The sequence below is a fragment of the Abramis brama genome, assembly GCF_963993115.1.
Source record: "Abramis brama genome assembly, chromosome: 20".
NCBI lineage: Eukaryota > Metazoa > Chordata > Actinopteri > Cypriniformes > Leuciscidae > Abramis > Abramis brama.
In genome coordinates, this window is record NC_139982.1 from 31,115,220 (window position 1) to 31,140,571 (window position 25,352).

At 37.5% G+C, this 25,352-nt stretch overlaps 1 protein-coding gene across 2 annotated transcripts in view; it reads right to left on the minus strand.

Annotated features, from left to right (window-relative positions):
• Positions 1–4,491: 4,491 nt before the first annotated feature.
• Positions 4,492–25,352, minus strand: part of fbln1 (fibulin 1) — a 53,650-nt gene continuing 32,789 nt past the window's right edge. Inside the window, exons 15-17 of one of the 2 annotated variants that reach the window (XM_084095935.1) lie at positions 19,483–19,628; positions 18,326–18,463; positions 4,492–5,655 (exon numbers count right to left, since the gene is read on the minus strand). In XM_084095935.1, the coding sequence (XP_083952061.1) occupies positions 5,516–5,655; positions 18,326–18,463; positions 19,483–19,628 (424 nt within the window). In that variant the 3' untranslated portion in view covers positions 4,492–5,515. The remainder of the gene's footprint in view (positions 5,656–18,325; positions 18,464–19,482; positions 19,629–25,352) is intronic. The other variant, XM_084095936.1, reaches the window with a different exon arrangement.

A 25,352-nucleotide genomic window follows, 5' to 3' on the forward strand; every position in this document is an offset into this window, starting at 1 on the left:
TCAGTCAGAAACTCAAGCTCGTCTCAATGCTAAATTCTTAATGCACATTCCTGGTCATTATTGTGCATGGTTCATTTTCCAAATTAAAAAAGATTGTCTTTGTAATTGTTGGTCAAAAAAATACAATCGCTCTGTCTCTAAAAAAATGCTGGGTTGTTTCGACCGCAAATTTGGGTCAAATATGGACAAACTCAGCCGTTGGGTTAAATCCGTCCATATTTGACCCAAATTTGGGTTAAAACAATTAGAAATGTAGAAAATGATCCAATCAATTCCTAGACTAAACAATTGAGATCTTGTAAAATATTAGACATTAACCTGTTGGTGTAAACCAACTTAAACCAGCCTAATATGGTCTTATGGTCTCCCAGTTTGGCCAAGATGGTCTTCAGCTGGTTTAGCTAGTCAAAAAGTGGCCGAAACCCCTTTAAAACCAGCTAACAGACCGTAGAACGATTGCCACCAATGCTCTCGACTGTCAACTTGGGCTCACAATGCTTTGGGGAAACGCAGCCCATGAATAGGAGACCTCCTAAGACCAGCAAACCAGTTAAGGCTGGTTTATTTTTAGTAATGTAAGGTTACAAAACCTATTAAGCTCCCTCAAAAACTGAGATTAATGTCCCATCCTACTTTTCATCTTTCCAAAGGTTATTTCCGAAATGCGTCACATTACAGAAGTGACATGGGTTGCGAACCGTTGCGTATTATTTCCAGTGAGCAGTCACGTAACTGCTGAGTTTCCGTTTGTGTGACGTATCTGCGTGTAAAATTGTGCATTATAATACATCTCGGTGTGTTTTTGCCAAACGTTTTTGTTTGACATAATGAGAAACAATGGCAGCAGGAGGAACTCCCCCAACATTTTCATTAAAAGAACTCACATATATCTTAAAACATGTGTTGCGGTGAGGGACGGGGGATGCAGGCCAGGAAAATGCAGTGGGGGGAGCGTGCGTGTGTGTGTGTGTGTGTGTGTGTGATACGACCCCGTCGTCTGCCTGTCCCAAAGCTGGGCCTCATCCCAGACGGACTGTTCCTGTCTCGAGATCCAGAGAGCCTCCCTTCCCCATGAGTCCTGACCACCACCCCACCAACACACACACACACACACACGCACGCAGTCCAAGGCCCGTGTGTTACGCTCCAGCAGCAGCGGCGGTGGGTGGGTGGCATGGAAGACATTTTTCTGGGCTTTATTCTGCATAACTCCATATGCACTGGTGCATTTTTTTTTTTTGCCTAACAGTGTAGATTCTTATGCATGCAAAAACAAATAGCATGTAGTGAGATTAATAAAGTAAAACTGTATTTAAAAACACAGCATACCAATATTTTATATATATATATTTATATAATTGTGAATAAATGTTACAATTTTATCAATTCCTGTGATCAAATCAGGATTTTCAACATCTTCAGTGTCACATGATCCTTCAGAAATCATGCTAATATGATGATTTTCTGATCAATGAACATTCCTGATCATTATCAATGTTGAAAACAGTCGTGCTGCTTCATATTTTTTGGATTCTTTCATGAATAAAAGTTTCAAAAGAACAGCATTTAGAGAGCATTATACATGCATTTACTGTAACTTTTGATCAATTTAATGCATCCTTGCTTAATAAAAGCATTCATTTCTTAAAAAAAGAAAAAAAAGACTTTTCTTCTGATCCCAAACTTTTGAGCAATAGTGTATATGTGAGTTTATTTATTTAAAACTCTCATTATATCCAACGAAAATGATTTGCTTAAAAAAAACTATCACAAATTTACATGCATGTCTAAATACTAGTACGTCACTCACACTGAAACTCAACAGTTACACGATTGCTCACTGGAAATAAACACAGCGCATCAAATGTGGTTCACAACGTCACTTCTGTGATGACACATTTCTGAAATATTGGGTATTCGAGAAAATAAAAGGCAGTTCACTATGTGTTTTGCAACCTTAAATTATTGAAAATAACTTCTGAAACCAGTCTAAACTGGTTTGCTGGTCTTTTTTTGTGCTTAAATGAAATATAGTATAATGACTTTAACATAAATGTGTAAGCATCATCCTCATTGAATTCATATTCTAAAAACGTTTTTAAAACATTATGGGATAAATGTCCCGTTTTCAAAGCCTACCTAAAAGGTTAACACAACATTTCTGAAAACTTTCTGTGAACCTAACTTGTCAAGTAGCATAAGTATATATATTCATAATTTCTTCCTTTCTTTTACCTTTTGCATCATCTTGGGTGTTTTATTTTTTCACTGAGCTCATCCGGGATGGTCTTTTATGCATGAACGTATAACGCGGCTCTGGAAGTCTGGTGAATTATTTATGCTGTGCTTTTCTTTGTCGTATAATGTTTTTGTCGCTTGTCTCGTTTTCCCTCCGTCACACTGACTGACTTTCAGTCTTCAGAGCTGCTATTGTGACGTCGCAGGGGTAAACCTCAGTCTACACACAGAAGAGGAACGTTAAACCATGATGAATGATTCCCTCACTGTCCCATTGTCTTCGTAAAGCGGAGACTCGTCTCTCCATCTGCTGAAATGAGCTTCACGTCCCCTGACGTTGAGGAAAGACAGTCTTGGTTCAGTGGCCGCGCGTTAAAAGGGTTGTGGTCATAAACGGCTCCATGTCCCTCCGAGTTTCCATTGCTGAGAACCAACAGCACTTAGTCCGATCTATCAATGCATGGCATGACTGGAGCGAGTCGAACAAGAGGATTGTGGGAATGTTGCTGGCATGCGTTTAGGTCTTCATTTGACCAGGACGCAAAAACCATCGGCCTTTCATTTCTGCAGTTGCCTTAGCCAAGTTACATGGAAAGTTTGATTTACTAATGATCTGAATCAAACCTAGCAAATTATGGTCAAATTATAAGCTCGTGAAATAATTGAATTACTCATTTTTACCAGGGCACCTAATTCTGTACGCGCTTTTTTTTTCCCCCGCATATTTTACCCGGAGATGGGAAGGTTACTCTAAAAATTTATTCCAGTACAAACTAATAATCTATTATAGGCTTGGCAGATGAAAAATTATTTCTCAATATTTTTCAGCCTTGGTGAAATTGAATACATCTCAGTATTCAGAATTTATTGTTTTTTTAATGACTTATAATAGTGATTTTTCAAGTAAAAAGTCATAGCGGTCGTAAAATACTGTTTTTTTTCCTTCTTTTTTCCCGTTTTTTATAAATTAACCCGTTTTCATTTATATGCATCAATGCATTTATAACACAACACGTAATATAACATTGCATAGTGTTAAACTGCAATATTACCTACATATACAGCTTTTATTAGGACTAGAAGTCTATTGTGACATTATAAATGCATGTACTGTCACTTTTGATCAATTTAATGTGTCCTTGCTGCATAAAAGTATTAATTTCTTTCACGGAAGGTTTATATATTTTAATAAAGCATGAGAAAAGCACATAAAGTTTTGTACATAACATTTGTGATGATGCAAATGAACCGTTTTCGATTAGCATTTTGAATTGATTCACTGAAATGTTATTGAGTGTACAGATGTGTTGTAGACTAGATTTCCTTAAATTAGAAGTTGATAATAAAGTCGATAAATTAAGTTCAGAGAACATTTTCAGTAATGTTATGCTAACCTTTGAAAAGTAGACACTTCAAGCTCTCATCTCTCATGTCTGTGGCAAGTATTTGCTGAGTTTCGGTTCATTTTAGTGACGCGTTTCAGAAAGAAGTTCACAGAGATTGCGCACCCGGTTTCTTTATCTCTATTTTACAAAAGCACAAAGTTGTGTTGTTATTGTGAGAGTACGCAAATAAAAATAGACCCTTTACAGTTTCGAATGATGTATTTCACAAAAAATTAAAGTAATATTTTAAGTTATTTTCTTCATTACCCACCCAACCTCTTAGGGTTAAAGGGTTAGTTCACCCAAAAATGTAAACTCTATCAGTAATTACTCTCCCTCATGTTGTTTCAACCCCGTCAGTCTTTCGTTCATCTTCAGAACACAAATTAAGATATTTGTGATTAAATCTGAGAGCTGTCTCACTCCTCCATAGGCTTCTCTGTTATTGAAACTTGCCGGCCCAGAAAGTTAGTAAAGACATTGTTAAAATAGTCCAAGTGACTACAGTGGCTCAACCTTAAGTTTATCAAGCGACGAGAATACTTTTTGTGCCCAAAAAAAAAAAAAAAAAAACGACTTTATTAAACAATTCATTTTCTTGTGCGTCAGAATGGAGGCTCACTATTGGCCGACGCTGGTCATGTGTGTGATGCTGGCCAATAGTGAGCCTGCGTTCTGACGTACCAGAAGCGCTGCGCTGTTACACTACGTGAACTCACTCAGAGGTATATATATATTTTGTGTGTGTGTGTGTGAATACATTTATTTTAACTTTGCCCCATTTTAATTGTTACGAAATGTGTTTACATTTTTTGGTGTCCTGAGTGGCTGTTCACTCAATACTAGACAGTTGACATTTACAAAAATAGAAGTAGAAATCTAAACATTGTTTTTAATGACACAGTCGGTGATACATACAAAACATTAGCAATGCAAAGTGTGTCTACACAAGCGTACAATCAGTGTCGAGTCGTCAACTCCGTATTCATTTGTCTGGGTGAGCTCGCATCAACTCACAGAAATGCCTTCAGTTCCACTTCCAAAGTCAACCATTAGGGAATAAGTGAAAACATGCTTTTACATTCTACAATTAAAAGCATCAGAGCAGCAAATGATGTTTCTTCCCACCGGAACGCATGGTGGCGTCTAAAGCAGGGCAGCGCTCCCATCATGCAATGTTCTCGTCTGTCCTAGTGTGTCATGTTCCTCGTGAAAAACTTGTGTAGTTGGGGAAAAAAAATTTAGCCATTTTAGGTGTCCATTTAGAGATTATCTCGCACAATTAATTGGATTAAAATTAATAGTTCATCCAAACATTAAAATACTCATTCTCATCTTCATGTCATTCCAAAGATCCTGCTAAACATCTTGTTTGTTTCCCACAGAAGAAAGTCAAGTGGACGACATTATGGTAATTGGTAAAAAGTAATTGACAGAATTTTTACTTTCGGGTGACTTACTCTTTAAAGTGGGAATTAGTTTGGCTAAATTAAGTATGACTGTACTGCAAAAAAATAAAATAAAGATTTTCAGTTAAAATGTCTAAAAATCCTATCTAGAATTGACTTGAGAAGCAAAATTGCATAACATATTGAGAATTTTCAGTGATTTATCTTAAATATGAGTGTATTTTTTTCTTACTGGTTGCACTGGCAGATTTTTTCCACTTGTTTTAATTGTAAGCAAGTTAAAATCTGCTAGTGCAGTAATACAAAATAGGCTTATATTGAAGATGCAATCTATGAAAATACATCTTAAAATATCTTAAGGTGAATTTATCTTAGTGATATGAAGATATTGAAACTGGAAAAGAAGTTAAGAAACAGTTGTAGAGTGATTCAGAAAGATTCGTGCTATAGTGACAAATGGACACCTAAAATGATTCGATGTTTTTAAAACCAGAACTCAGACACGTAGATGTGAACGTTGATGATGTTCCGGTGAGACACGACCCCGTTTGTGACGTAGTTCATGGCCAGCTTCAGTACGGTGCTCACAGGACCAACCAGCGGCTTCACCTGTCTGACCACACCTGTAGACGACAACATATCACCTGAGAATGAGCTAAATGTGCTCCAAATACACAACCAAAACATGATTTTGACAAACATCTGATTTTCAGAGCATGCACTGCAAAAATCACATTGAATCTGACATTTTCAATTCCAAACTATAGGTCACTTTCATAACATAAATTAAGCTTCCATACAAATAAAACATTCAGATATTTGTTTTCCGCCACGGAATAAAGCAATAAAAGGTAATTGAAACTTTTATCACAATTTTAAAGTTTACAGGGTTTTTTTCAGGATTGTGAGATTGTCTCGCAATTCAAAAAAATTCTGAAAAAAATCTGAATTGCAAGATTTAGGGCTCTATTTTAACGATCTGAAACGCAAGTATCAAGCGCGAAACGCAAGTAACTTTGTGGGCGGATCTCGGGCGCTGTTGCTATTATACCGGCGGGATAAATGACTCTTGCGCCCGACGCAAATCTAAAATGTGTTGGTCTGAAGTAGCTTCATTACTCATAGGTGTGGTTTGGGCGTAACGTGAAATAAACCAATCAGAGCGACATCTCACATTCCCTTTAAGAGCAGGCGCGCTTGTTCCATGGCGGGTTGCTATTATAACGGCGGATTTGCCAGGAGCGGTTCACAGCCGAGGAGACCGACGTTCCCGTCAGGGCCGTAAAACACAGAGAAGTGACATTGGGGATGGAGAAACACACCCAGATTAGCTTCGGTTAAACAGGCGTATAATAATTTGGGTAAATGTGTAAGCTTGATTTATGCCTATTTTTTCACATTTTCATGGACACAACAATGATTTCCCTCATGTGGAATATTTTTCCTTGTAATTATGTATGGTTTGCAAAAATGAAAACTGCTGCGTCTGTGTGTAGATGAGAGAAGCAAAGTGTGTGTGCGTTGTGCACACGCAACATTATGGCCAAGCATGCACCCTTAAAATAGCATCTGAATAACGCACCGCTGGCTTTAGACTAAGGTTTCTCCTGGGCCCATAAACTTAAATTCTAAAAAATAAAGCCTCAGTTGGAAGAAAAAAAGTCAGAAATGCGAGATATAAAGTCCAATTCTGAGGAAAAAAGGTCAACTCACAATTCTGCCATTTTCTCGCAACTGCTAGTTCATATCTTGCAATTCTGAGAAAAATGTCAGAATTGTGAGGCATTGCGCGAAAAAAAGTATTTTATTTTATTCAGTGGCGGAAACAAGCTTCCATACATTGGAGGTTGTGCCTCAAAAAAGTTGGTTTTGAGCTGAGAAAACGCTATTTTATGAGGCGGCAATTTCATATAAATTTGTTTGTGATGCTAAATGCTAAAAAAAACCAAAAAAACTTAAAAATCCTCCGCTAAATTGTCACTGAGGCGTAAGTAGATTGTTCGAATTCATACGAGTTAGCCACCGACTCGCCAAAACGTACAATAGTTACGAATTGCCGTGTCTATGCAAACATAACGTGAACAGTGGAAGTATGTGAGTGCAGATGCGAATTGCACAACAACAACAAAACATCACAAGATTGTGTGTAGGGAACATTGGCATAAACTATTGTCTTTTCTCTTTCAGCAACAGACTGCAAAGACGTTTGAAAGAAACTTTAGTACAGTAACCTAAAAACACAAGCTAAACTATGCACTGCGTAGGCCAAGTGTTAACATCTGCGTTTGCGTACTTGTGTCTGTCCTTAGTTAATGTGTGGCTTTAAAGCATGCTCTGAAGTTTAAAATTATGAATCTTTTGTCATTTTTAGAGACAAAACATTGTCATAACTATGTCTGGGCCTCTAATAAGTGGTGGTAACATAACAGACACAAAGTTTATAAAAATAAAAATAATTCACGGCCATTATGGAGCGACTCAAAGGAGCAGCGTATACGAAAGCTCCATCTGATGATGGATGCGACGTTCATTGTTACAGAAATAAAGACAACAGGATTTTCCCAAAGGACGCGAGACATCCTCCGTTACAGGCCTGGCAAACCGCACCCGATCAACCGAACGAGCCAAGAACGCTGAAAAACCTGAGAAATCTTCTAAAAGCGAATAAATGAAGGAGACAGAAAGCTGTTTATATAGGCTGTCAGCGCCCGTCTCAGGCCGGAGCTTTAGGAAGTTTCCAGCTAACTGGGAACATTCACAGAACTTCCCTAATGATCTGGCAAGATTCTCACAAAGTTATGAACAAACATTCTTCCAGTTACACTAATAAAATGCTGAAAGTTATCTGGTCTTTAATCATGTTCTGAAAACATTAGCACAAAAACATAATCTGTACATCATTCATGGAACGTTTTTTCCTGAAACATTTTAACATTCCCTTAAGGTTTATTCAATGTTACTACTATAATGTTACTTACTATAATGTTTGCAAAATTATAAAATGGGATGTTTCCCTTAACGTTCGTATAACCAAGAATAAAACATTTTAAAACTGTACGTTTTGAATGTTCAGAGAACATTTCGAAATAACATTTTCATAACTTAATGGGAATGTTAGCAAAAATGTGATTAGAACATATTTTTTGTTAGATGGGTTTAGCCGTTTCTGTTCCTCTCTGATTTACATAGAACGACAAAAATTACAGAAATCCATCCATCTATCCATTTCTATCTATTCATAATTTTGCATAATGCATCATTTTAATAACATCTAAATTATGCACCATTTATTTCTATGTAAATACATATGAATATTTCATGTTATTTTCAGTTAATACAGTGTTTGAGTTAAAAATAGAGCAAAGATATTTAAATTCAAATTAATGCAGGCAGATTGATTTTGAATATTGTTTTCAATATTCACATCTAAATTAGGCATAATTTATTAAAATGATACAATATAATAATATTGTGATGTAACCACTAGATGCCTAAATAGCCCTATTTTTAAATATAGGGATTTGTATTCCCTAGTTGTTTATAAGTGTATTTTCAGATATAATTACTTACTTGTTTTAGGTTTTGCGTTTGGATATATATTTAGACATTATAAAACATTTTATATTAATTTTATGCAATGGTAATTTTTGACCACGAAGAACACGTGTAATTTTTTCTTTTCTAATCATGTTCACATTTTGTATTTTTTGTGTTCATATAGCAAGTGCCAAAAAAGACATGAAGTTTTTATTTTATTTTATTAAAAATATACAATGTTTTGATCTAAAATGACCACTAGAGGGTTAAGCTATGATAAAACTCTTCGCATGTATGCAAATGTGCATATTTTATATTCGTTCTTGCATTATTGTGGTAATACCAAACCAAAAGTTTCCTTCAAATGTATGTGCCATTGATCCGAATGTTGCTAACTCACTTGCAAAAGAGAAACTGACCGTATAAGAAGACTTGGATATGGCCATGTGTAACTTAAACTGTTGAATGGCTTGTGGTTATTTTAGCTGTACAAAAAGCATCTGTTATGCTGCGAACTGGTATTTGATATCATTATTTTAATTGCTTATCCTAATCACAAGCGCACTGGCTTGTAGCGTAGTGTGAAAAATTTTACCATTTAATGCACTTGGTTATCCTTCCGAGTTATTCACCTATGGCTGATAATGCATTGGAAGTCTTGCATATTCACGTGAAATGATTTGACAACAACATTTAGAATGAAATTTGTTCTTGTGTTGCGTTATAATTGTGTTCTGATGCATTTCGGAAAGCAACGATGCACAATCAAGTTTGCGAGTTATAGGGCGTTTACAAAGTGTTTCAGGAAGTTTAAAATCACCATGCATTGTTTTGTTTAGAACTAAATGCTGAATGTGTTTCCAAACCTCAAAGCTGCGCAAATGTGTTCCCACGCTCATTTCGAAATGCCATTAAAGAGCAAGAAGACTGCAAATAGCTTTAGTTAAATGCACGTTAGCTGTGTACACACTTGCCACAAAACAAAGTTGAGTCGATGCCAACAGCCATTCGTCATCCTCAATGGCTACGTGGGTTGCGATATTGAAGGTTTACATGTAAACAGTGCAATTTCTGGTTTTCTGGTCACTCCAGCTCTGAGAGGAAATGCATGACGGGATCCAAAATGGGCAGGTTTAACACTAGGGACAAATGCGAGGAATGAGTTGCTCGACCACAGTATTGGATAATGACATGCTAGTTGATGGGTTATGCAGGAAAGGGCAACGGCCCACATACCCAAAATGCCAAGGTTTATCTCACGGTAAGCTCACCCCCAACGCGGCACCACACAAGGGCTGTTGGGAAGCGTGGCTGCGTTATCCAAACAGCCCTAAACAACTGGAGAGAGGACATGACTTTTACTTGCTCTCTTTGAAAGGCCACATGTGTGGTTTGGTGTCTCAAGCTCAATTAGCAGTGAATCATTGCGGTCAACTAGTCGGACTGAATCTGGAATGTTTGTTCCAGTCGTACCTCCATTGAAAACTTGACCACACTGTCATGTTTTACAACAGATCGCTTGTATTTGCTATCGCTGAAAGTTAAAGTGCAGTTTATTCAGTTCAACTCAAGTGTGGTCGTGGGGCATTCTGGGAATTTAGCCTGGGAATTTTAAGCACTTGCAACCCAGACATGGGGTCCGTTTAAATCCACTTTTTTTTTATGCCGTTCCCTCGATAAGTCTCGTGAGTTGCACGGGTGTTGCTTATGTTGCACAAGCACCCTTGCAATGGGTTTAAATGGAACGCCCTAAGCTCTTGATCGCTTGTGGGTAAATCAAGGGTTGTGACGTCACTGTCGTGTTGCATTGTGGTCTATAGATCTGCCTAGATTCTGAATAAATTAAGAATCACACATTTTTTAATTTTTGTTTCAAAAAGAGATTGTCCAACGATTCTGAATAGACAACAACAACAAAATTACGTAATTCACTGGAGGTTCTGACAAAATGTTAATTGCTGCAGTTAATTTAAAAATGTTTAAGTAATTTAGCTATTTAAAAAAAATCTGGTTGAGTGAGTGATTCAATGACTCAATTATAAAAGTACTCCACTTGCTTCATTACTGGGTGAATCAGCGTTTTTGAACGAATCTTTCTAATGAATGATTCAATGACAAATTTTTAACAGTCACTTGTCGCCACCTACTGGTGTAACGATGTAAACGTTACAATTGTTGGATTGGGGATTTGCTCTATTTTTGTTCGCTTCCGTGTACAGCAATGTTTATATGCAAACTATAAACTTTTATAAACTTTGTCCACTTGACAAAGTTGAATACACTTCAAAATGGCGGCGGGGTTTCCCTAAGGGGAAGTGCTAAGAGAAATTTGCGAGTGTATATCTAAACATGAAGTTAAACACAGCCCTAATGCTGCATCCTAAATCGCGTACTACATTTGAATTTACTTTGTGATAGTTAAAAAAGTACGCTCTATGTAGTATGAATATGGGTAGTATGCATGAAATTCAGACGTAGTACATCCACCATGTTGTTACTGTCACGTGATCCACCAGCATCAGTTGATTCGCTTCACTTCTATTCATAAATCCTCAGACATATTACTTTTTTCGCATCATTTTTTCGCACACTGTATAGTAGGGAAGTATTCGATTTCAGACTAGTGATCTATCAGTAATGAACATGAATAATGTATAATGTAGTTAAGCACATGTCATTATGAGGTACTCAAGGCTGCCACCTACAGGTCTTAGTAGGCTAGTGCGCTTTTTCAATTTTTCAATTTTTAATTATTAATGTTTATATATTTTGAAAATGTTCTACTAATGTTCTACTAATCTATTACAGTTTGACACATTCCTGTAAACGCAAATCTATCAGTTCAGATGCGTAGGGCTGGGCAACGATTAATCGCGATTAATCGCATCCAAAATAAAAGTTTGTTTTTACATAATATATGTGTATGTACTGTTTATTTTACTATATATATAAATACACACACACATATACATGTATATATTTAAGAAATATTTGCATGGATATACTGTATATTTATACATACACACACTTATATTATGTAAACACAAACTTTATTTTGGATGCGATTAATAGCGATTAATCGTTGCCCAGCCCTAGCTCTTTTTTTCTTCTTCTCTGAATACATCACATCACGGAAGCAACATGGGGTGTGAATGCTGTTTCATGTTGACTTTAAATGATTAGAAATCTCTTATATAACTTCTGCTGTACAGTCTCCTGGCCTCCTTGCGGCCGCCGCCCTTGGATCCGTCAGTGCGGGAGATGAATCAGTCGTGATGGATGACCGGGTCCCTGGCTGAGCTCCGTCGGTGAGTGAAAAGTGTCTGTGGGGGCTGCAGACCACCACAGTAGACAGAAAATGGTTTAATTTTCAGTGGTAATCCCTCAACTGAAGAGCCTTCGTGGGTTTGGTCCGGCTCATTGTGTGGCTAATGCTGTGCCATTTTGTGATTCATTCTCTGATGTGTTGTTATTCAGCATGTGGCGTGTTAAACGTCCTGCTGTTATTCTGTGCTTTCAGAATTAGATAAAAAGCACAATGAAGACCTTTCCTCGGACGTAAGCAGGTGAAATGGATTATATACCAGGTTAAAAACAAAATGTAGTCATATTTTCTGTGCAGACCCCTAAAAAGGTCCAAATGAGTCAGTGAATCGGTTCATTCAGACAGTTCAGTAAATGAATCGCTTTTCACTGATTAATGTCAGTGCATTTACATTTTCAGTAACACTTTACAATAAGGTTAATTAGTTAATGTATTAACTAACATGAACTAACAATGAGCAATACATTTGTTACAGTATTTGTTAATGTTAGTTCACAGTGCATTAACTAATGTTAACAAATACAACCTTTGATTTTAACAACGTATTAGTAAATGTTGAAATGAATATTAACTAAGAAGATTAATTAATGCTGTAGAAGTATTGTTCATTCTTAGTTCATGTTAACTAATGAACCTTATTGTAAAATGTTACCACATTTTCTTTTTTGTGGCTTTATATTTACATAATACTGTTCATCACTGCCTAATTTAGCATTTATCGCAAAAACTAATTTAGCATTTAACTGAAAAAGGTTGGGTTGCACTTTATTTTAAGGTGTCTGGTTACAGTGTACATTGTTACAGTGTAATTATATATGTAACAACATGTACTTACTATAGGGTTTGGATAGGATTAGGATTTGGTTGAGGGTTAGTTGCATGTAATTATGCATAATTTACTGTTATTACTATGGATTTTTACTAGTTTTACTATTACTAGTACATGTAACATATGTAACAAGGACACTGAAATAAAGTGTTACCAAAAGTTGCCTAGAATTAATTTAAATTAATCAAACTGTTACATGTACGTGAACCGACTAAATGAATTGATTCACTGAAATGAATCGGATGCTGCACACACACACACAAGTGTTTCAGTCTCAAAGTAGCTTTCTCTGGTTGGCGAAGCTATACACGCGAGTTATCGGCTAATGCAAAGCGAATCCTCGTCTACAGTTCTGACACTCTTCACTAAAATTCCTCTGGTCTGTGTGAAGGACAGTAGCCGTAGCCAATGTCACATACCTGATCACAGACAGCATGTCTCTGCCGTCGCGTTAACTTCCCTGTGCTCAAATATTGCATCACTTGACCACAGGTGCATATCCCTACCAGATGTTTCCACCGACTGGAATTTTTATACTGGCTTTTTTAATCTGGGCCGAGGTGGAGCCAAACTGAGAGCCGCTGAAGGGAAGATGCCACGGCGTTTGATTTCCCACCGTTCGCTCCCATTCCCCATGCTCGTGGTAGTCCGGGATACTCTGCATTTCTGAGATCCACACGTCATCATGTCCGAGGCCAGGGATTCATCCTCAGCGTTGATGCAACAGACTGTACCGCCACTCGGACCACACACACACACACACGTACACACACGTACACACACACGTGCATTGAGTTGCATTGTTGGGAAGAAAATTACATTGTGTGTTTTTTTGTTTTGTTTTTTTGTTCTTTACTACAATAGATACAATATATTTACTAGTATATATATATATATATATATATATATTGTCACTATAACTTAATGATTTCCACAATATTGATACAAAGCGATGCAAAGCGAATATATATATATATATATATATATATATATATATTGTACGGGTGTAACGATACCCTCAAGTCACGATTCGATACATATCACGATTCTGAACTCACGATACGATATTATTGCAATACTCCAAGACATATGGTAAAAGATTAACAAAAAATGTACTGTTGATTAAAAAATAAATTGGTTTTACAGTGTGTGTGTAAGTGAATAGGCTTGGACTTGGTGCTGAAACCCAAAGCTCAGGACAATAGAGACACCAGAATAACAATATTCATGATTCTGAAGCTGAAAATACAGAATTATTTTATGCTTGCACTCTTTCACTGACTAGATACATTTAAAATAACGTAGGCCACTTTTTACTAACATCAGACATCTGGCATTATCATGACCCACAAATATTCCCCCATTGCATTATTATACATTATACTCAACATTATATATAGTAGTTTAATGTTGTACTGACACTAAAACTCTGAAAACTTGAATTTTTTTCTCACACAGTAATTTTTATTTTGGGTGAATTATACACAAATATTGTCTCTATCCACGATGCATATTGTTGCGTTTTTGTATTGCGATATGTAACACGATGTATTGTTACACCCCTATGAACTTCAAGTGCTTAAAATGACGCGCTTCACTCAAACTTGAATTAAATTGCAAGCTTGACTAATTTTACATTTGCACGAAGCCATATCATGACATCGATTTAATTTCAATATTGTGCAGCCGTAATTGAGTGCCACAAATAACTTGTGGAAATCACACATGAATATGAGCGATTGAGTGTTTCCCAGACCGTCCAGCTCAAAGACTCTCTCTTCTGTTCTTGAAATGTTGACTTTGTAGTGATGAGCACCACCTTGAGTCAACCTACCTGGAGCTGTGCTAAAAACAAACACTGCTAATGCTTTGAGCCGGTCACCATAGACACGGTTGTGTTGCGATTGAGGCCGTCGGTGTTTTCACACACTCGTGACTGCTGCACAAAAGTGTGGATGACAGAAACCGCTCCCAGAGTTGGGTATTCCCAGTCCAAATCAAATAGCAATGACTGGGAATTTCCTTCTGAAGAAGCTGTAAAGAAACTCACTGCATTTATTTGGACTTATCGGTTTAATAGTAAGAATATGTAATTTGGGTTAATACTTTTTCTCTTTCCTTTTGCTTATGCTGTCGTATAAATGTTAAATAAGCTACTTAAAGTGGAGACAATCAAGCTTTTAATGTTGTTTATGTGTCTATGTGGCGTTTTTAATATGCTTTAAGACAAAGCATGTGTAAATTCATAAGTCGACTCCATTGCTGAGTATTTTCTCCTTAAAACTGCAGTGAACCAAAGACAGTCTCAAAAACACGCTTTGAAATCGCTGGTGTTTCTGACGTCACAAACTACCTTGTAACCAATCAGATCAACGTGTGATCGTCAACCAGTGGATCTCTGAGCTGAGTGAGTGAGTGGAGGCGGGGCTCATTTGCATATTCATAGAACCACGCATACTAAATGAGGCAAGGGTGTCGAGTTACATTCAAGATATTTTAAGGCATGAAGATGGAAAAACGTTTAAATATGTAATTTTGGTGATCAAAGATGAGTTTTAAGGGATAAAATGATTGACTACACGGGGACATTAAATAAAATCAAAACTGATGTGGTTTAGTGTGATTATTGAATCAAACTTCATCTCTGAAGCTGCTCGCTTAAAGGTTTAATGCATGAAAGTGAATAAATGTTATTAAAAAAAACATTTTACTATTGTTCTGTATAAAAAAGTATTATTATTATTGTATTGTATTTGAACTGAAATTTATTATTATTGTATTGTATTTCAGTAAAATATTTACATTAAAAACCAAAAAAAAATGTAATGTCTCCTAAAGGCATACATGTAAATTTGCAGGCCTGCGTGTTTGACTAATAAAAGTGGTGGAAACTGCTTGGAAACAGTCACTAGCCGTGTTTCCATTACAGATTTGTGCAAATCTTTTGCGATATTTTCTAAATGTCGATAAAAAACTATTGCGAAATGACGGCGTTCCCAACTAATCTTATGCGACTAAAACATTGTGTGTTTTTTCTCGCGATAAGTCATTCCAAAAATCATTGCAACGGATGTTGGTAGGTTTATGTATATCGCAGCCATTACACTAGCCATTATTGTTAATGGAAGGAGACGTAGGCGTGTATCCAAGCATTAATGGCAAGGAAAACCCCTTATACTAGTGAGCGGCTCATTTGAGGTGTTTCTGGGTGTTTCTCCCTCATCTCTGCTTCAAGGTCTTGATAAATTGTGGCATTAAACCCCTTATAACTCGGTCTCGTCTTCTGTCCAAACACAGCGCGCCATCTTTAAAGAATGATCAACTTTTACGTACGTCAGGTGACCTGTAAATGCAAAAACATTGTTGCAGTTTCCACTGCAGTTTTGCAAAATATTCCTTTTCAGAATTGCCTGAAATTCATGCGAGCGTAAAAACATTTTTGCCATATTCAGGAGTTTTTGCAAAATTGACGTGTTTCCATTGGGCGTATTTTCAATTCGCAATTTCAATTTGCGCAATTTGAACGGAAATGGAAACGTGCAAAAAGTGATGCAGAAATTGCACACTTCACCTACAAAACTTGTAGCAAAAATGAGTAGCTTGCATCTTGAGAAAGCATTCTTGCTTTCTTATATCATATCTACAAGCTTTTAGGCCATGGATTGTGATGACATATGTTAATAGTTGAGGTTAATAGATTCATACAACACACCACAGTATCAACAAATATTGTTTTAACAGTGACATGTCTCATAAATCACATCAAGCTCCTTGATTGTAATCCAAAGCCCGAGGGAAACGGGACGGAGCTGATAAATCCCTGATTTATCCACACCAGCTGTTCTCCTACACTGACTCATGCCACGTCCATCTCTAGGTCCAGTTTAATTTAAGGAGCTTCTGGTCACGATACGAGAGGACCGTTAGAACGGCGCGTTCAGAAAGAGGTGGCTCTTTGCATTTTAGTTTAGGAAACGCTTTCATGTGGTACCCACTCGAACCAGGCCAGACAAACACACACATACAGACGTCATGACGTCAGGAATCCACACGACCACGAGTGTCTGCCGTCGGCATCGGTGCCAGTTGTTTGTGGCTCTTTTGTGTTATGGTGATTTAGGAAGTCTATTCTCTCGGCTAGGAGGGGAAACTACCCATGACGTCTTGGCACACAAAAGACGGCCAATTACACTCTTCAGGGTTTCATTATAATGCGTTTCATCTCAGTCACACTGATCTTTCATGTTCAGGCGCCATTGTGTAGGAAATTAAATAAAGATTTTTGCTTGAAAACAAACAAAAACTAGATTTTTTTTTATATATTACAATGAATGCAATGATTTTTTGCACCAGACTTATAAGCAATAGGGTTCTGGAAGTATTAAAATGATTGATCAACCACATAAAAATTTTAATCTGATTTGATGGTGCAAGGCATGCTAAACGTTGTAAATACTGTAGAGTCTGTTGTATTATGAAAGCACAAACCAGAGACATCAAGTCCTGGGAAAAAAAAAATAATAATAATTTTTTTTCATGAAAATGCATGGTTGAATGGCAATAAAGTAACTTGTCTTGACTTTAATTAGTTTCAAAGTTCATAGCCGCTGATTTCGTTGAACGTTTTGGACATTTTAGTCTTACATCTTATATAATCTATGAATGAATTTCATTTTAATATTGCTTCAAGGGTTGTCAAAAGAGTATGTTTCTCATCAGTCTCATCGTTTGTTCGTTCGTTCTACCCATCGTTCGACTGTTCTATCTATCTCGTTAGTTCGTTTGTACGTTCTATCTGTCGTTATCCTTGTCTGTCGTTCTGTCAAGTTCAAACATTTTGTTGAAAAACAAACAAAAACATTTTTTTCATGAAAATGCATGGTTGAATTGCATTAAAGTAACTTGTCTTGACTTTAATTAGTTTCAAAGTTCATAGCCGCTGATTTCATGGAACGTTTTAAACATTTCACTTCATCTTATATAATCTATGAATGAATTTCATTTTAATATTGCTTCAAGGGTTGTCAAAAGAATATGTTTCTCATCAGTCTCACCCACATTTCTATAAACTCAGAATGGTTGCCCTTCCCAATAACCTTTGTGTGAAAGCACACCAACAATAACCGTCTGGACACCAAAAAACCTCTTTGTGAGCTTTTCAAAGTGTCCTGGAAAAACAGTGAGTAGACAGAGAACACATTAAAGTTGGTCGAGCCACAAAAGTGGGAAACAAGGCCACATGCTTATAGCGAAAGGAAAAACATGGGCTCGGGATGAACAACACATGGACGAGCGTCTTCAAACGGCCACAAATGATGCCGTCGACTCTTCAGGCCTATCATCAGATAGGAATCACACTGTCGGAACGAGTTAGATTGAATAAGCCTCTCCGTGTAGATTCATGCTTCCCCCTCTCCTCCCGCAAAGATACACATATGCATTTGGTTTGTTTAAAGAACGAAAAAAAAGCAAGAGAATCTTTCGTAATGGGAAATTAGGTCAGAAAACCACTTGATGCAAATGTGATTTCCAGACAGGAATGCCTCAAGGCTCGGTCTGTGGTCCGCTGGCATTGTTAGTCACATGCCACAGTGACACTCACCCACGATCATCCCGTGATCCAGACGCTTGATGATGTCGAAGGAGTTCTGGACGTTTCCTTCCAGGATGTCGTAGACGATTTCCGGGGTGTCCATGTGAGGAAAGGGAGAAGGTGTCGAGGATCGCAGGAAAACGATTTCTGGAGGGGGGGGGGACATCGATTTTTAGTAGAAGACACTAAAATTTGATTTAGAAACTATTTTCACTCAGAAATTGCTAGTAAATTTCACAAACAATTGCAAAGAAACGGCAAGTAACACACTGAATTACATGTGGAAATTTTGAAGTAGAAAAACTGAAATAGTATTTTCTTGTAAAAAAAAAATCATCTGTTTTATTTACAACCTCGAAAAATCTTTTTTTAGAGTGTGGTGCTGTGATGTGTTCAGAATTGGCTATCGTTATGTCTATCTATCGCTCTGTCTGTCATTCTATCTATCTGCCTATCTTTCATTCTGTCTATCTATCATTCTGTCTGTCTTTATCGTTCTGTCTATCATTTGTTCAGTCGTTCTGTATCATTCATTAAGTCGGTTTATCTATCTATCATTCTATCGTTCTATCTATTGTTCGTTCTATCGTTCATTTGTTAGTTCATTCTATCGTTTGTTCGTTCTATCGTTCGTTTGTTCTATCGTTCATTTGTTTGTTCGTTCTATCGTTCATTTGTCCGTTCGTTCGCCCTACCTAGCATTCGTTTGTTCATTGTTTTGTTCTATCTATCGTTATCCCTGTCTGTCGTTCTGTCGAGTTGTTTACAAAACTTTCAGACATTTAAAGTTTGTCTTGACAAACTTAGTTACGCAATTGCAAATATGTATTTTCTCTCGACTTCCAGTTCATTTTAATTCTGCTTATATTATAGACAAATTTTAATTGCAGTCCTGATCCTGTTTGCTACCTCAATTCAACGTTAAATTCGGGAATCGAACTGGAATATATCCGTAAATCTGTTCTGAATGGTGCACAACCCTTTTCAGCTCTCAAGCTCACTATAAACATTAACAGTTTAACCAACTAGATTTTAATAATCAGAACATTTTAGATCAAAATTATACAATATTTTGTCTAAAAATAAAATAAAATAAATGGTAATATTTGTTTTGGATTAATTAATTTCAACAAAAAAATGATCTACTTAATTTTCATGGCTGGTACCTTCTGGTTTGTTGAATTCTCTGAAGGTGGGAAGCGAGATGGCCGTGTGTGAAGTGGACAAGATGGGGTCGAGCACGCAGGAGATGTCATTGGGCTGGCAGGACTTCACACACCGTATAAAATCTGCACGATCCACCCTCGACCTGCTGGAGGAAGCCAAGTTTTATTTATAGAGCACAAGTTTAACACAACCGTAGATGATCCACAAAGCTTTACAATAAAATAATTCATTCATACAGGAAGACAACACAACCATATGACCTTTGTCCTGAGCTATATGTTAGTAGCCGTGTTTACATTACAGATTTGCGCAAAACTTTCGCGATATATTTTCTAAATTTCGATAAAAAACTATTGACGCCATTTCCATTAACCAATGTTACTGTATGCGACTAAAGCGTCTTTTTCTTTTCGTCATTTTTTTCTCTCGCCATAATCATGCCAAAAATCATTGCAACGGATGTTGGTAGGTTTAGGTAGCCATTATTGTTAATGGAAGGAGACGTGTGTGTTATCCAAGTATTAATGGCAAGGAAAGCCCCTGATACTCTTGATAAATTGTGGCATTTCATTGCAGTTTTGCGAAATATTCCTTTTTCGAATTGCCTGAAAAACCACCTCATGCGAGTGTAAAAACTTTTTTGCGATAAATGGGAGTTTTTGTGAAATTGACATGTTTCCATTGGGCGTATTTTCAATTCGCAAATTCAATTTGCGCAATTTAAAGGGTAATGGAAACGCGGCTAGTGTCTTCTGGGATCTACCAGAGGAATACATATTAATGATGCAGGATTCGGTTTCCCTGTCGATGACGACATGCTAAACTGCTAAAGACACAGTAGAGCCCATTGTGAGATGACTTGAGCAAACAGGCCGTGATCTCTGGTGATGACTGGGTAAAATAATCTTTCTTCCCAGTTGAAGCTCTCCAACAAGTGGACGGCTTCCAGCAGAACCCACCACAGAACCAAGCACCCAGCGGGCGGGCGAAACCTTTACTACATAAATATTATTTGCACAAACACACTGGCCATTCTTAATATGGAGCTCATAACACAAACAATCAGGATTTGGGGGGTAAAAAATCAGAACAGAGAACGAGGAGAGGCCAAAAATCACACCACAGGAGAATTGGTGGTCGAGTTTCCTGTTAGCCACTCATGGTTTTTCAATGCTGTTTTTTAAAGTTGTGACATTGATATAAAACTTTTTCCAAAAAAATGTTTGGTTTAGCAGAGCATTCCCAGTCCAGCATCCCAAAATCTCATGTGGAATTTAAATTTATTAACATATTATCCATCTATATATCATCTATCTTTTAATAGGAAAAATACAAGGGAGCTGTTTATCCTGAACTGGGCAACTTTGAGTTTATTTGAAGCTGCGTTTGGGAAAATCGCTGCGTAATCAAGAGCTGACCTTGGATCACTAATGAGATCTTGTTAATTGTTTCTCCATGGCAGCAATTAGATTAAATTGTTAAATCTCATTGCATTTTGTATTGGTCAGTATTGAATATATATTTAATCGTGCATGCTCGTTTCCACCTATTTAGATACTGTACATTTACAATCATCAATTGCTCATTTAAAGTCTATAAAGCTATACATTATTAAAGAAGCTAATAATTTAAATACGATTTTGAGCAAATCTCAAAACGATTATTCATTGTGTACATTCTGATTTTGTCAAGCCTCGATTCATTTTGAACATTTAAAATAACTGCAAATATTAAAATTTTGTAATATTTTGTCTAAAAAAATTACAAATTATTTTCATTTGTTTAGACAAAATATTATATAATTAATCATTTGAAGACAAAATTTAGGTTTTGTGATTTTGTCTAAATAAAACACTAAAATTACTATTGTATTTCAACAGAATATATTTTAAAATTAAATAATAATAATTTTCGGGTTTTAAGTTGCCATTTTTAATCTGCCATTTATCAGTCATTGGCCATAACTTGATCAATATTTTAATATTAGTGCATCTCAAAGTTTTGATAGTATTTACTTCTCTATTGTGACGTATATCGTTTCTCTATTATACACTTCTCTATTGTGAAGTAAAATGGCTTCTCAAAGAACAAATGTGGGCGGGGCTTGATTTTGTCCGTGAGGAATTGATTGGATGGTTGTGGTTTGCTATTGGTGGATCTCACGTGAGTGACAGGTTGTCCCGCCCTTGTAATCAGAGATGTCGCTGCATTGATTAAGAATTACGAGGCACATGGATAAATAAATAGAAATATGTGCACAGATGAATCATTTATAATAAACACTGCAATATTCCATAAAAAAATTAAGAAATGTACATTTTAATTTCATAGTGACTTTAAAGTGAACAGCTTTAGTGAAGTGTGCATCGTTTTTGCAGCCGTGCCGTGATTCGTTTCACCCTCCATCCATATTCTCAACATTTTATTACGCCTTTTTTCTCTCGAAATTTAACAAGTTTTTTTTTATCGAAACACAACGACTTTATTCTCGAAATTTAATAAGTTTATTCTCAACATTGTATTTCGACTTTTTTTCCTCTTGAAATTTAACGAGTTTTTTTTAATCGAAACAACGACTTTATTCTCGAAATTTAATGAGTTTATTCTCAAAATTGTATTTCGAGTTTTTTTTCTCGAAATTTAACGAGTTTAATCTCACATTATAATGACTTTAATCTCTAGATGTTTTTATTTTTTTATTATTGCTTGGCCCTACTCCTCTTCCGTAAATAAACACTGCAATATTTCATTAAAAAATGAAAGAAATGTTCATTTTCATTTCATGTGAAGTCAAGTCACCTTCATTTATACAGTGCTTTTAACTATATAGATCGTTTCAAAGCAGCTTTACAGTGATAATAGGAAGTTAAAGTAACAAAGATTGTTTTGGCTTTACAGCAGCTCTAGAATAAAGTTATTGTCCAGCTAAAGTTAGTTTTGATTGATTCACTTCCATTGCAAAGATCATTAGTTATTAACTTAGGGCCGCTTACATGACACCATTCTCACAGAAAACCTTTAATGTGTTCTGGCCGTTCATTCGCACGACAACAGCCAACAGCCAACAGCTAACACACACCGTTCTAACAGAACGCAAACTTTGAAACAGGTTCCAAGGAGCAAGTTTTGAACATTTCTGAAAAACGTTATCATCTCTGCGTAAACTTAAAAAACGCTAATATGTGAAACGCTGACGGCGTGCACATGCGTATTACGCATTTAGTCGATAGATATGTGCATTTGAATATATATGTGCGCAGGCGTGTAGTCTTTCTTTACTAATTGACCTCAACAAACTACCTGTCTGGCCTTAAAAATTCATAATACAGAAATTGTTTTTATCGCTTCCGCGTGTCCATGCTAACCGGTGAATTATTTGACAGCGTTTTATCTGTACAGCGGTAAAGTCATGGTGACTTTAAAGTGAACAGCTCTAGTGAAGTGTGCATTATTCCTGCAGACACCGTCTCGGAGTGCTTTGATCGGATGCAGGAGTTGCAGTGAAACCCCAAAGCTCAGATCAGGTTACGGGCGTTTTTACTGCAGAGAGGGGAGAAGCCCCTGACAGAGCAGTCGAGCCGCCACTGGGCACGGATCTGTAATTAGCAATTAGCGGGTGGGTCCACGTTTTGCTTAGGCCTGAGCCAAACCCACAAAATGTTCTCCTGCTTATAATACCCAACTTGTGCACGACATGCCGAGCGAGAAAGACGGAGAACGAGGGGCAAACGGCACAAATAACATCAAAGCTAACACTGTGGCGAACGCCGCTGGGGGGAATCCATCGCGCGCGCACTCACTCGCTCACGTGAGCAGAAACGCTAAATCCCCATGTGTGACTTGAGGGGAAAAACATGGCTTTTGGACGGGCCGTGTTTCTGGTCAAGCGAAAGTTCTCTTTTTCTCTCTGATAATTATTATTTATAGTCAGTGTCTTGATAGCGCACCAACACAAACACTGCGGCCCATCGTTTCTCGGTGCACGGCGGCGATGTAGCTTCGCCACAAATTGTTCAGACCACTGTCCAAAGCCCAGAATCCCATAATTCACTGTCAGAAAGTGTGTGTGTGTGATGGGAGAGAGGAGAAAACCCAACGAGATGCCACCTAGCGGTGTGAGGAACCTTTAGAGTGACCCTGTTCGGCTGTAAAGCTACTAATTTTGAGTCTTCAACAACAGGTTTATGTGCATTCAAGGTCAAAAACACTTTCACTTTCTTATAATATTCAGATTCAGTCTCTCTAAAAACCACTCTAAACCAGTCCTTTCCAAGAACCTACTCTACTCTGATTGGTCAGATGGCCCAGTCTGTTGTGATTGGTCTACTCTGCTCTGATTGGTCAGATGGCCCAGTCTGTTGTGATTGGTCTACTCTGCTCTGATTGGTCAGATGGCCCAGTCTGTTGTGATTGGTCTACTCTGCTCTGATTGGTCAGATGGCCCAGTCTGTTGTGATTGGTCTACTCTGCTCTGATTGGTCAGACGACCCAGTCTGTTGTGATTGGTCTACCCTGCTCTGATTGGTCAGAAGGCCAAGTCTGTTGTGATTGGTCTACTCTGCTCTGATTGGTCAGATGGCCCAGTCTGTTGTGATTGGTCTACTCTGCTCTGATTGGTCAGACGACCCAGTCTGTTGTGATTGGTCTACTCTGCTCTGATTGGTCAGACGACCCAGTCTGTTGTGATTGGTCTACTCTGCTCTGATTGGTCAGACGGCCCAGTCTGTTGTGATTGGTCTATTCTGCTCTGATTGGTCAGACGGCCCAGTCTGTTGTGATTGGTCTACTCTGCTCTGATTGGTCAGACGACCCAGTCTGTTGTGATTGGTCTACCCTGCTCTGATTGGTCAGAAGGCCCAGTCTGTTGTGATTGGTCTACTCTGCTCTGATTGGTCAGACGGCCCAGTCTGTTGTGATTGGTCTACTCTGCTCTGATTGGTCAGACGACCCAGTCTGTTGTGATTGGTCTACTCTGCTCTGATTGGTCAGACGACCCAGTCTGTTGTGATTGGTCTACTCTGCTCTGATTGGTCAGACGACCCAGTCTGTTGTGATTGGTCTACTCTGCTCTGATTGGTCAGACGGCCCAGTCTGTTGTGATTGGTCTATTCTGCTCTGATTGGTCAGACGGCCCAGTCTGTTGTGATTGGTCTACTCTGCTCTGATTGGTCAGACGGCCCAGTCTGTTGTGATTGGTCTACTCTGCTCTGATTGGTCAGATGGCCCAGTCTGTTGTGATTGGTCTACTCTGCTCTGATTGGTCAGACGGCCCAGTCTGTTGTGATTGGTCTACCCTGCTCTGATTGGTCAGATGGCCCAGTCTGTTGTGATTGAATCTGGCTTACTTGATACACAATGATACATACAGTAACGATGGCATAGTTTTTTTGCTAGGGTGATGTAGATGGTTGCTACGGAGTTGCTAGATTGTTCCTACGGTGTTTTAGATGGTTGCTAGGGTGTTGCTTGATGGTTCTTATGATTAACTAGGTGGTTGCTATGGAATTCCTCGATTATTGCAGGAGTGTTGTAGAGATGGTTGCTAAGGTGTTTCCCAACCCAGATGTTACCAAATGTTAACCATTGCAAATAGCAAGCAGATCAAAACTGTACTGTATTAAAACAAAATTATGACTTTACAAAAAATTTAATATTAAATTACAAAAATAAAACAATATGAGAACATATGATAAATAAAACTGAATCTAACCTTTTTTTTATTTATTTTTTCACAACCTGTAAATACTGTTAGTACATTTTACAACTTTTGTTTACTTTACTTTTCAAATGTTTTGTTTATCCCCAATTACGATTATTATTTAGCATTTTAGGATCATTTTGAGCACAAACATTCAACACTAATTGTATA